This window comes from Corapipo altera, unplaced genomic scaffold (assembly GCF_003945725.1).
Source record: "Corapipo altera isolate COAL_440 unplaced genomic scaffold, ASM394572v1 112, whole genome shotgun sequence".
NCBI classification, from domain to species: Eukaryota; Metazoa; Chordata; class Aves; order Passeriformes; family Pipridae; genus Corapipo; species Corapipo altera.
In genome coordinates this window covers 2,089,719-2,103,134 of record NW_020884899.1, presented here as the reverse complement: position 1 = coordinate 2,103,134, position 13,416 = coordinate 2,089,719, and the positions used below count along the sequence as shown (strand labels likewise).

At 40.1% G+C, this 13,416-nt stretch overlaps 1 protein-coding gene across 1 annotated transcript in view; it reads right to left on the bottom strand.

Moving 5' to 3' along the window:
• Positions 1 to 261: 261 nt before the first annotated feature.
• Positions 262 to 13,416, bottom strand: part of LOC113949925 (vitellogenin-1-like) — a 43,235-nt gene continuing 30,080 nt past the window's right edge. Inside the window, exons 23-36 of the mRNA XM_027649077.1 lie at positions 13,359 to 13,416; positions 12,778 to 13,088; positions 12,639 to 12,695; positions 11,566 to 11,799; positions 10,362 to 10,568; positions 9,223 to 9,365; positions 8,560 to 8,698; positions 7,291 to 7,426; positions 6,424 to 6,610; positions 5,909 to 6,006; positions 5,201 to 5,295; positions 4,934 to 5,093; positions 3,564 to 3,725; positions 262 to 569 (exon numbers count right to left, since the gene is read on the bottom strand). The exon at positions 13,359 to 13,416 is cut by the window's right edge and continues 372 nt beyond it. Coding sequence (XP_027504878.1) covers positions 451 to 569; positions 3,564 to 3,725; positions 4,934 to 5,093; positions 5,201 to 5,295; positions 5,909 to 6,006; positions 6,424 to 6,610; positions 7,291 to 7,426; positions 8,560 to 8,698; positions 9,223 to 9,365; positions 10,362 to 10,568; positions 11,566 to 11,799; positions 12,639 to 12,695; positions 12,778 to 13,088; positions 13,359 to 13,416 — 2,106 coding nt within the window. The 3' untranslated portion in view covers positions 262 to 450. The remainder of the gene's footprint in view (positions 570 to 3,563; positions 3,726 to 4,933; positions 5,094 to 5,200; positions 5,296 to 5,908; positions 6,007 to 6,423; positions 6,611 to 7,290; positions 7,427 to 8,559; positions 8,699 to 9,222; positions 9,366 to 10,361; positions 10,569 to 11,565; positions 11,800 to 12,638; positions 12,696 to 12,777; positions 13,089 to 13,358) is intronic.

Sequence of the window (13,416 nt, the reverse complement as noted above, 5' to 3'; positions counted from 1 at the left end):
AGACTCTGCTCTTTAGCAGAAAACATAAAAGAAAACAAATGCTTACTGTGTCTTTAGTATGCTAAATATGAAATTCTTTGCACAATGGAATGTTAGTAGTAGCCGTAATCATGTTTTCCTTTCATCACCTAGTGAATATAATTTTAAGAGAGGACTGCTGTAATTATATCGCAGATAAAAGCCAGCAGAATTTCTGTATAATATTATCGTTGGTCTGATTGTTTTGTTGATAGGGAAAAATAAAGAGAGACCACATGAATACTTATTTAATGAACAACATATTTATTAAGCAGTGCAGACTGTACCTAATGCATTTGACTTTGCAGTAGGGTTATTTCCTTCAAGCACCTTTCTTAATATTTTACTACAGCTATTACGTTCCCTTCTTATCTGTCCAGCTATTCAATTATTTGTGTGGTATGTCTATAGCACAGTGCTAAAGTGTTTAGCTTAACTACAGTCGCCAGTGCAGGTACAATCAATGTCAGCATCCACAGACTCCACAACATCCTCAGATGCAGATTTCTTATCGCTGCTCCTCTGCCATTCCAGCAGGCTTACAGCAGTTTCTGTCAGAAGAGTGAAGCCATTGTTAACTAACATCAAGCAAATTAACACATTTCAGTGAAATCCTGTTTTGATGGCTGTCAACTCCCTCATCAAGTGAAGAATGAAGTCCTGCCCTCACAGCTGACATCTAACTGACTCATTGACTTGGAGCAGGATTTTCATCCATGATATAATTACTCTAATACTCCCCTAAAACCAAAATGAATTACATTTCACCAAGCACAAAGACAACAGGCAGCAGGCTGTAAAAGTGCTGGAGGTAGCCGCTGTCAGTGTAAGACCACCACGTACCAATCCACATCAGCAATCTCTTTTTGTGCTAGTGCTGCATATCACTGGGTATTTCAGCTCACTGTTTGTCAAAGTTCATCCCGAAGGATAAGCCCTTTGGAGAATTTTCAGAGGTTCATAAACTTCTAATTAAAGTTTCCCATATCTTGTGAAATCTGGCAGAGCACTGTCAGTAGCAGTATTAACCTTACCACACTACTTCCTCAACAGCAGCTTGAATAAGCCATATCCCTTAATGCTGAAATAATCTAAATGCAATAATGATATTCAACCTCCCAATAAATATTCTCAGCTAGTTGGAGGTTTATCATTGCATCTGGAAGAATATTAGGACATCCATTTAGATTAAGTTTGTATAATGAGAATGGGTAGAGCTTTCATAATTTTACTTCTATTTGTTTTATCCCTCAGCTGGACAGTACATTTATAAAATGCCATCTCTCGTCACAGGGAAATCTGGAGACTGCTCTGTGGGTTCAGGTTGTGTCAGTCACTTATCTTCTGCAAGGCTAACACTCTCCTTGGCTAAATTACTGTCCAATGTGAAGTACAGGTTTTACATAATAAACTGGGTCATAAATATTTCCCACAAAGGTGCTGGAGATGCTTTTAAATATATATATATATAATGTTTTCAGGCTGTGAAATGAGAAATGCTATACAATTTCTGAATTCTGTTTTTTATATACATTACGTCTCTTGCTCTTGGGCATACTGTGGGTCTGATCACATTCATATCCATGTAGGAAATAGTTTCCTTGGCAAACTGGATCATGGCTGAGTAACTATTATCCCTATGGGTTGGCCTTGTGGCATGTTTGAAATGTAAACCGATATGTGGATTTAAACTTGGAGTGATGCCTGCGTCGGTCAAGGTCCTAAGGCTACAGTCTTGCTGATTTGAGGACAACAGGGGAAATTCTGTGTTCCTGTACTTCATTTTAGCCTTGATCCACTGGTGACAGTGATGGGATCCTTCTCTTTTGAAAGAGCAGACTATCATGTCTGAGTTCCCCTACAAAGAGCTGAGAAAAGGTCTTTGTCCAGTGTATGCAAATACATGTTCCTAGGTTGAGAAAGATGAGGATTTTGTTTCTACTGCTTCTCCAAGTCATTGAACAAAGGAAGAAAAAGAACAGTTTTTAAGGGCTGGCCTTGTATTTCTATTGATCTTCAGCCTAAGGAAAGCAGTTGTCTTGCTTTCAACAAATGGCATCTTTTTTCTTCCTCCTCCTCCTCAGGATAACTAACTAACTAACTAACTAACTAACTAACTAAAGCCCTTGATTAGGACTGGTGCTAGTAGACTTCCCAGTCTCTGCCTCAGTAAATGAACCAGAGAAGCCTGCAGTTGCTGTAAAAGCAGCACTGGCTGCACCAACTACTGTAGCTTTTTTTCTGATTTTCCTCTTTTCTCAAACAGTTTTGTGAGAGAATGAGACAGCTTTATTATAGCCTAATATTCTGAGGCAGTGAGTGGCCCGGGGTTATGACACTTCAGAGATACAGACTTGGATACACAAAAGAAATCTGTGAAACACGGATATAACAAGATTTTGGAAGGGTTTTTTTTTGTTGCGGGTGGGTTTTTCTATTCATGAAAGAATGCATCTATTCTCGTCTCAGGGAGCCATCAGAAAACTATTAACACTCTCTCTGTGCTACTTGTTGAATAGGCTGTTGCAGATAGTTGACTGTTACAGGGAGATACTCTCTGCTTTTATGGGCTGATTCAGCACATTGCAGATATTAATAACACGAACAAACTTCTACACAGCTGTTGTTTAAATTCAAACATAAAATACTCTGTCCCTCTCCAGTACTGCTCAACACAGGGGTCCATTGGCTTCAGTGAAACTACACTGGATTATCCCAGCTAACAATGGATTTGGCCAACAATGGTTAACACAGCGAACAGACCATTTCAGTAGATGCTCCCTAATGGTAGGTTTCCATCTAAGGTATATATGTTTAATTGATTAAAAGATTGAGGAAGGAATACACCAGAAATATCTGTATGTTCCAGGTTGTATTCTTGTCTCACGCTTATATAATTTCAATGTGAACCTGTGTTAGACAGTGCATCACATCCATGACAAATTGGTACAAATCAAAGGGAAAAAAAGGTCCATTTTTTTGTTTGCCTTCCCTCCCCCCCCCCGAGTCTGGGGCATGAGTGTGTGTGTATAAAGTACCTCAAAAACAAACCACTATTTGGAACAATCTAGAGAACCTTCCAGCAATGTGTTTTTGCTGATGTATTGCACCGTGGCATAGCATGGCAGTCTAATCACAGCAGTCATGTCACACTACTTGAGCGACTTTCAATTGCCTTGCTTGCCCTGCTCTACACAAAATTGCAGGCTGTAAGGTGCATAAGAGGACTCAGTGTTTCTTACCTCGGGTTTACGGAGATCCTGACGACATGACGAATTTTATTTTTGTGATTTTATTGATCGCCGCTGCCCCTTTCACCACCTCAGATGTTTTTCTCAGATGATGCTACCTGCCATTGTCTAAACTAGCTTTTAGCTGGCCAGCACCGTCAGCAGTTCTAGCAAACACTAATGGGATTAAAACCCGCAGCTCGGAGAGGAGCCGGAGCAACACAGGTCTATGTGTGGCTCTGCTGTGTTTTGTTCTTTCCAGTGCTCTGACAGCTCCTGCAGTACATGACACACAGAGGGAGAAAAATACCATACCTTTTGGGAAGCAGTGGAAGCCAACCTTTACTGAAGTTTTTTCGATTGGAGTACAGTCTTTCATACATTTCAGTACTGGGTCGACAGAGTAGCACGTAGATTCCTCGCCATCAATAGTAGGATTTCGATTCAGCTTCACGTAACTGCGCTGCAGCTTGCACCCTAAGAGGAAAAGGAAAGGTGGTTAAAATTGTAGAAATAAATCCCAATCGATCCTTGCAATAATAAAGGTCCATATTTTCTCTTCAGCTTTTATTAAAACACAGGTATCTGGCAAACCGTTTTCACAGCAGCGGGGTTATCGAGATAGGACAATAATAAGTCGAGGAAAGAGTCTGAAAGGGGAGCTATTTTTAAAATCTAATTGCACAATATAACCCAAATGGAATCATGTATACTCAGTTTTTTAGAACTACATAATACACAGAAAATAACCTCTCATGTCTGAAAGCTATTAAGAATAGATACTGCAAGCTACAATGGCTACTTCATTGCATTAGGAAAAATGTCAACTGTAGTGAATGGATTAGAAAAAAGGCAGCATTTATATAATAACATCAAGGATAATTTTTGTATTGGATGATTTTTATAATGCTGCAATTATCTCACTAGAAAGGTATAATGTAACTTAACAGGATCCCAGCTATGACTCCGTTTCCTGACACACAGATAGGTACAATTCCACTGCCACTGAAGTCAAGGAGAAAACAACCATTAACTTCAATAAAGTTATCTCAGGTCCAATTATCTCAGATCTCCAATTTGTTTGGAGATCTACCAAACAAAACTGTGTTGATGTTATGGGAGACTGTCATTATTTGTCCAGCTACATGTGAGATGAAGCTCTTTACTGCAGAATTATTTCTAAATATTTTCCTGAGACTGCACCCTCAGATGGTGCAGAACAAAAATGAAATTTTTTTGCACTTTCAAAATTTACGCTGACGTAGGATCTGACACTGCATTTGTAGTCTGCAAGTTGTTTGGTTAAATTAAGTCTGCAGACAACAGCTGAAACTGTCTTGATACAATTGTGAAAATGACACCTTTTTTTCAGTGGGAGCAAGATTAGGCCTGATTTTGCCTCTCAGTAAAAAAGCTACTCAGTGTAAGAAATCAGAATCAATTATTTAACATTGAACTGCACATGAGATGAAGACTTTTGCTGGAGTATATATTCTCTATATTCACAAGCAATGTTTTAAACAGTCAGTGGTTAATAAAGTTAAAATGGATATTTATTGCTATTGCAATTTCTAAGTAAAAGATATCTGTCACTTTTTTTAAAAAAAAATTATTTTCTAGCTGTTGGCAGAGGAGAAATGAAATCGTATTCTCCCCAAGCATAAAGTGTTTCCAGACCTACTCACCCCCAGAGCAGGTTTCTTCTAGCAATACCCATGAGTGAACAAATGCAGAGCAGCTGTGTGCCAGCCTATGGTTTGGCATGAGGAGTTCATTGTGCTTTTCTCTGTCATTATTACTGCAAACTCCACAGGTCCTTCCTCTCATCCACGAAGCAACGGTAACCTGTAAACCAGCACATCTTTGTAGGGAATACCAAAGTGATGGTCTATTAACATTGGCAAGGTAGTAGGCAGAAAAGCAAGCAGTGACAGTGAAAGTGAGCCCGGTACCTTAAGATTCCCACCGTCAAAAGTCACCCTCGTCAGTCCAAGTGTTGGAACTTCCACGGTAACTGCTGTCCCGCTTTTATAAATTTTAACATCTCCTGTAAAAAGATGGTGAATCATAAGATGGTGATCTTAATTTCGAATGAACAGAGAAACTGTGTCGCACAAAATACGTCATGATGCATTTTCCTTCACAATGATAGTTTTGTTGCTTCGGTTATATTTATTTACGTATGTATATTTATGTGGAGAGGGAAAGAAAAACAAGAGGAAATAATTCCTTTATTTTCAAAAATATTGTCATGCTGTTACCTGTAGTTGAACCTGACTTTTGTATCCTGTATTTTGTATCTGCTGAATCTTGAAATGATAATGACATTGGTGGTGCTCCAGCTAAATGTCTGAGTCAAGGCATCTATCTGTGACTGTGACAAGAACTTTTTTCCTGAACAATCACCAATCTGGCTATATGATATCTATAGGAAAGGGCTTTATTCACCTGTTAGTTATGCTGGAGGAAAGTAACAGTGTATATACAATAGGAAACATGAAGATAAGTCAATACAAATCTTAAGAAAGTAGGCTCTAGTTTTATTTTGTATTAATCTCACTTGTGTTTTCTTTACACTAAGATTTTTCTATGGGATTTATAAAAACTTCCTGATATTTAATTCCTAGGTCAGCCCTGGAAGGCTTGATATCACAGCTTACCTTTTTCATACTCAGAAACTCCACTGTGTGATAGAACTCGTTCTTCATTGCATGCCACGAGAAGAGATGAATTTGAGGTAGGACAGATTGTGATGTTCCTTCAGGAGAAGCAAAAATCAAAGAGAAGAAACTCGTGGTTAATTTAAGATGTGAAAAGTACAGATATTTGTGACCAAAGCCAGCAGAGAACCAATTTGAATATCTGAACTTTGAATAAATGAACAAGCAGTTTTTCTTTCCAAAGTGCAAAATTCATTGGGACTTTGGGCTTTGAGATTTAACCTTTAAAGAAAAGACAGTATGGGGACTTAATGAGCATGGTATCAGATATCTGTGGCTGTGAAATTCAAGATGAGAAACTACATTAGAAAGTTGCAGATGAGGATTCCTTCTGGAAATTCTGTCTTTCCCCAAATATCTCATTTGGGGGAATTTTACCATTTTCACCTGGGAACTAGACAACTCCCTGAAACTTTACAGCTCATTGCTGAGCCTGCAGTATAAACCACACTTACGCCAATGTTGTGTTTATGTGAACCTCTCTTGAGAAAGACTGAGGATCAACCTTTCTGGTGGTAACGATGAATTTTGGGTGTTCAGTACAGTCCTGAGCCACCACCAGGTTGCAGCTTTTATTGAAAGAGTATGAATGGCTCACGCCATCAAATGTTTTGAAATCTTGCTCCCTGACTTCACACGTGGCTGCAAAAGAAAACCACAAAAGAAATGGCAGATGTGACCATGGTCATTTGCTGCAAAGCATTGAAAGACACCTCTGTGAGATTGAACTACCCAGCAAACAGGAAAGAAACTTCCTCATCTCCTTGGCAGAAGCCAGAGTTTGTAAGGACAGCAGAATACCACAGAATAACTACCCGGAATAGTCTATACTAGTATTGGTTTTCATTACATGCCAAACACAAAACTTAAGCTAACAGGGGATAAAATGTATAAAATAGTGTAACAAGCTGGGGTAAAACCTCCACATATCCCTCAGGAGTGCTAGGCACCAACCAATTAGATTCACATGGCTCCTTTTTGAATCCAATACACAGGACAGAAAACACATGGAGTGTCTTTTACCCATCATCTCTTGCCTCTTGGGGCAGAGTTGGCACCTTCTCAGGAGGGGTAAAAAACCTCTAGTCCTTGAAGACAGGAGTGATTCCCAAACTCTGAATGTTTACAGCACATTGAAGTCTCTTCATTCACCTCCCAGCAAACATCCTTCTCTGTGAGGGACTGAGCTGTTGAGAAAGCAGGGCTAGAAATGCTCTGCTTCCCTACAAGACCTCTACAAGGAAAGGCAAGGCCCAGCCATGGCAGGGGATGGATCTACACACATTGCTTATTCACGAGACAAACATATAAGTAACATTTACATTGATCTTCTTGTGCTATTTGTGAAGCTATTTCAGGCAATAAGTTCCAGGCAGTGATATCTCGAGTCTCGTAACCTGGAGATGGGCCTAAGGGCAGAGTGAATGGCAGTCGGAGTGCCTGGCAGTAAAGTGTTACCTGAAAAAGCAGAAATGAAAAATACATTAAGATGAATTGAACCATGTGCTCTTATCTCAAAAAAAAAAAAAAATCTTGAGGATGCTTTTATACAATTGCAGTTGTGTTGGTCTCTCCAGGATGCACCCAAACCTTCAGCTTTTGTGAGGAATCATTGTCATCTCTCTCTTCTAGTCATATACTTGGCTTTTTGAAAAATTGTTAAGGGCGTTGGAAAGTAGCTGACACAGATGAAGTTTAAGTATTGATTAAGTGATTTCTTAAAAAATAAGGTAACAAGTTAAGTAACTGAGTAAATTGATGGATGTATCTGGAAAAACTGGCATGAGTAGCACTGGGTAAGATCCCTCCCTGTAACTAAAAATTATATTTACCAAGAGAACCAAATTAATGCCTAGTGCGCCTATTTCTTCATTATCAAGTATTAAAGAGCCTGCACTACTGAAGCACCATGGAAAGTTAAAGACACACTGATTTCTCTGTGTATGAATAGCTAGCTGGTATTAATTTGCTGGAGATCCATAGGGGGAATTTATCAAAGCGCTGCATAAGGATTTGGTGGACAAGGACCAATTAATCAGTGGGATTCTGCAGACCCTGCCTGTGCAAGCTGCTCTGAGAGGGTGACTAACTGCTCCAGTTTGGTTAGGGCAGAGTTGTGTTTGTGGCTGTTGTGACTTGCTCAGACCAGTCACATCAAGCAGGGTTGCTGCAGATGTGGGACTCGAGTGCCAGCGCAGACAGATGCTGTTCATGGCTGCAGCAGAGTGCAAAGTGTTCTCAAGGCCCCCACTATCTGCTCTGAGACCCCCATTCAAGAACTAGTCACACTGGGTAAAATGAATAAAGAAATGAGTGCAGAGAGGTCATAACTGAAACAATTTGGGTCTCACTGCTGTTCTCAGCATGTAAATAAGGTATTTGACTACAGAGTCTGATTTTCAACTTACCGCTACACTGGACCAAAGCAGCACAAAATCAAAGGAACTGCTGTATTTCAACACCCATCTGATGTATATGGCAGCTTCTCTCAAGGGGAATGTTTTGATTTTGTTTCTTTACATTAAGCATCAAAATGTTATAACTTGGAACTCTTGCAAGACAAGGAAGAGGAAAATAAAAACTTAGCGTACCTCAGGAACTTTAATTACTGTATCAATTGTTCGTGGAGAGGTTGCAGCTGCCCTTACTATGAATTCATGAGATGGATTTCTCTGATGTGCTTCTGAGAAGCCCAACATAAGTGCTGCACCAGGAACGTATCGCATGAATCTGGAGATAAACAAGATGTGACAAACTCAGGTACAGGAGCAAAAGCACACATGGGAGGGTGAGGACTACTGGCAGACCTGAAAAATCTGGAAAAAATGAAAGGACTGAAAAAACCAGGAAGTAATACTTTGGGTCAAGCTAAATGGTTGATTTTATTCAGAAGAAACACACTGGGTTTATTTTGCCCATTTAAAATGGGTGTTTTTTGAGACTCAATAGAAGAACATTTCCAAACAAAAATGCATTTTGAACTGAAATATCAAATAATTTAATATGGAAAGTCAACTCAACCATGCTAAGTTTTTAAATATTTGGGGGTTATCTTTTAATATGAAACATGTGGAGAAAGTAGAACACCTTCAGTGCCACTGAACTGGTGGTTTCCATCACTGCCCACCCAAACACGTTCGCGTTGAAAAATTTCATCCAATTCCTTCAGCGTTTTTCAAAAGCCAATTGGAGTGGAAAAAAAAAAAAAAAAAAAAAAGGGAAAATAACAACTTAGGAAAGAATGAATTACATACACCATGGTTGTCTTTTTTATCCAGGATGGAAGCTTTCCCCATTGCACCTTCAGCTGTGCTGCTGGTTTCCTTGCCAGCCGCCCTGTGGTTGCCACGGCTGCTATCCTATAGTCCTGGCACTCCTTGCCCCATCTCAGTCTGGCCTTTAAAAACAGGGAAACAAGTCACCCAAAATTCAGAAAAGAAGGACAAAACTAACCTTGACCATTTCAAAAGGCAAGATTTTCTTTCACAAAATTTTGCATCGATCCTTATGCTTCCGATGTTTCTTTCAGCTCTAAATGGGCTCACGGAGAAATTTTGACTACCTCTGGCAAAATCTGGGGCACAGTAGGAAAAAGGTTTGCTGGTCTGTGCAGAGCTACATATACATGTTTCCTGTCTCAAAGCAGCCACTGAAACATCCTGAGATTTCCTTAGACTTTGTAAGTTCATAATCAAGATGTATTTTTTTCTAAAAGATGCCTGCCCTGTAATTTCTATTAGCCTTCCCCAAGACCTTCTGATATGAACCCACCCCACTTTTTTCAATACTGGATATCATGCTGAATTTTTCAATTGCAGCAGAGGTTTGTAAATTGTTATGCAAAGATCTCTTGCTTTAAAAGGTGCATGGAAAGCACAGTGCAGGGAGACGAGAAAAAAGGAAAGACCTGCTTTACGATGCTCTCTCAGGCATCAACCAATTAACCACCTTTGCTTGTTCCATCTTTTCTAAGAAATACAACATTGCAAATGCATTTGGGTTATGAGTCTTCTGAAATGAATTATGTATAGAAAAACAGGTAGATTTCTAGAGAAGAGAACTCATAGCAGAGCAAATAATAAATAGATCGTAATGAAGCAGTCAATTTCTCAAACATTTTTTGTGCTTCTACTGGTCATACTTTGATGTCTCTTGAAAATTAATATTTTTTTTTGCTAGATTTTGAAGTGTCTGAGTCTATTGCTATTATTATTAATTTTTTAGTCGAAAAGAATGGCGAAAGATAGGAACGTTTTTTGAAACTTCACTAACTTTGTGAAACATTTCAAAATGAGTACGTCTTTCCTGCTTAATTCTCCTGATCAGCAGGTTCTCTTGTGCTTACTCTGGGCTTTGTAGATGTCTCTCTGGGCGAGGCTGCCTGTGTGCTTACCTGTGCTTTCAGAGGCAGTATCACAGCGTCAGCACACGCTTTCCAATTGGTTTCAGCCAGCTGAACCACAACTAGTTGCACATCAACTTTGGCAGCATCGGAACGAACATATGCTGTAGCTTGATAACCTTGATTTCTGTTGTCACTCCTTACTGCCTGTGCCACAATCGTGATGCCAGGTGGAATCACGTCTCCCAGGAAGTTGCGCTGAAAAACAGCCCCCAACCATCTGTGCTTAAGTATTTCTGTGTATTCACTGGAGAGCCTACGGTCCAGTTTATGTGTGCTGATAGCAGGAAGCCTCCCTTGTCCTTCATCAATTTAGTTTGCAGCACATATTTCTACATCCCCAACAGGCAAGGATAAATTTTGTGGGAAACTTGATTATTCAGAAATTTTCAAAGGCGTGATTGTTTTGATGAGGGATCCAAGACTCTTCCAAATTATCTTCATGCACATAATAAGATTTTGTTCATTATTGTAATATTTCGAATAGCTGCCTACAACACATCCCAAAGATCTTGAGAGCATTACACACGTTCACAACTTATTGCACTATACTACAGTTTCTTCAAGCCACTCAAATATTTTCAAATCCTTCCCAGTAGCAGAACTCCCCTAGACATTGCCTGCATTTGCAGAGCTATTTGTTCTATTATTATGTAGATACCTTTATGTAGTACAATTATAGAATACTAAGTGCATAATAAAGATGATCTGTGCTTAATGGGTCTTCACATTTACCAGTCAGTAATGCCCATGGAAAGTCTGATTTTAGTTATACAATGCATGAACTCATGACCTCTGGTCTACATCTAAAAAAATAATTAGGCAGAGTTATTTATTTCCTCCTCGTTTTTACCTGAATGCAGCTGATTTTGCATTCTGGGCTTTCATAGGGAAAATAAAATTCTTTCCCCTTTAACTTACAACTCCCTTCCCTTCAACTTTCATAATTTCCAAATCCATACTTCTGCATACTGCAAACGCCCTCAGAAATGAAGCGTCATAAACCAAAGAAACCAGGAAACAAAAGCCTGAACGCAAGGGAATTTGGAAAAAAATATTTTTTTTGGGGGGGGGAGAATATCTCAGTGGACTTTGATTTTTAATTTATGGACTTGACTTTTAGTGTCCCAGCCCTGAGCTGGTCAGTGCCACCCCATCTCCAGCTGCTGCTCAGCAGCTGCACACGCGGCCGTACCTCCCGCCCCAGGCTGGAGCTGTGGCTGTGCTGGTGGCTGCTGACTTTTTTGCTCCTCCTTGAGCTGTGGGCAGAATTTTCTCCATGGTGGTGGCTGCTGCTGCTGCTGCTGCTGCTGCTCAGATGACTGCTCCTGCTCCTGCTGCTGCTGCTACTGCTGCTGCTGTTTCTGTGGCTGCTTCCCGACTCAGAGGAAGATGATGATGAGCTGCTTGATCCCTTATGGTCTGGATGCTGTGAAATAAAAATAGGTTAAAAATCTATGATATGGCCTCTAGTTTTACAATGTAAGTATCAAAACCAGAGATCTCAGATTCCCTTTATAGGTAACAGACTTAGACATATATAGAGCGTTATTTTTATTATCATACACAGACATGAAGTACGTTGGGTAGGAATGTGCCTTGGATCTACCTGGGCCTCTCTGCTGAAAGAAAGGCTGCATTGACAGTGATTGCAAATGGTAATGTCACACTGTTCAGGTCTAATGTTAGGGAAAAAGAAAAGTGACATTTAAGAAGTGGTCAAATGTATCCATATGCAGGAAAAAAAAAGATATTACAATTTAATGAAAAACATTGTAAATCATCTTCCTCTTTCACAAGCAGGATGCATAATAACTGTACAGGTAACATCTACAAAAGCCACTACATTATCACCCTTCTAATATATACTAAAAATACCCTTGTGTCATAATGCATACTGAATATGGTTTCTGAAAATGATTTCGCCCATGATTGCCTAAAAACTGTGGACCTAACTATTCCCGTAGGAAGATCCTGCTGTTTTATAATTCCCCCATGGTCTTTGTTAATCCAGCTTTGGCTGCATTATACATCATCTCCTGCAAAGGTGTTTTAAACCAAATTTGAGGACTGCCAGCGCTGCAATAACAAAAGGATATAATATAATAGCATTTTTGTAATAAATCTGCTTATTTTGGCCATCGTCAACATTGTTATTGGACAGTATGGAATGGTCAAGTGAAATGGCCCATACAAAGCCCTTCAGTAATATACTTGATCATATCAACTGTGGCTGCCATGGCAATGTGCAGTGAATTAGGGACCTACCCAATGGATGTGAGCAGACCTGAAGCGGAGACGGTATACTTTTGGAAGGTGCAGTTCCTGCAAAATTCCAAAAGAAGTTATTACCTACGGCTCAGTCGAGATCACCTCCTAGCAGAAGTCAAAGTATTAGAAATTTTACCCGTTCTGTAGACATGTCATAACTGCTGAGACTGTTAATTTGGGGCTGGACACGTTCCCTCTCAGCTCGTTTGTCAGATGTGCCGTGACCACGGGAAGCACCGGAGCTTTCGCTGCTGCTGCTGCTGCCGATGCCACTGCTGGTGCTTCTGCTGCTACTGCTGCTACTCCCTGTTTTGGGCTTCTGCTCACGGACACTTCCCTCTCCTTCAGCAGCGCTGGCACGTGCAAATGGTGTGCTCTTGGACTGCTTCTTAGCCTTATGCTTTATACCTGATACTTTGCTACTGCTGCTGCTGCTACTTGTGCTGCCTCTGGTGCTACCTTTGCTGCTGCTACTACTGCTTCTGCTGCTGCTACTACTGCTTCTGCTGCTGCTACTACTGCTTCTGCTGCTACTGCCCTTGCTGCTGCTACTGCTACTACTGCTCTTGCTACTACTACTCTTTTTGCTACTGCTACTACTACTCTTTTTGTTACTGCTACTACTACTGCTCTTGCTACTACTACTACTGTTTTTGCTACTACTACTACTGCTTTTACTACTGCTGCTTTTGCTACTACTACTGCTGCTTTTCCTACTGCTACTGCTGCTACTACTGCTTTTGCTGCTACTACTATCACTACTACTGCTTTTGCT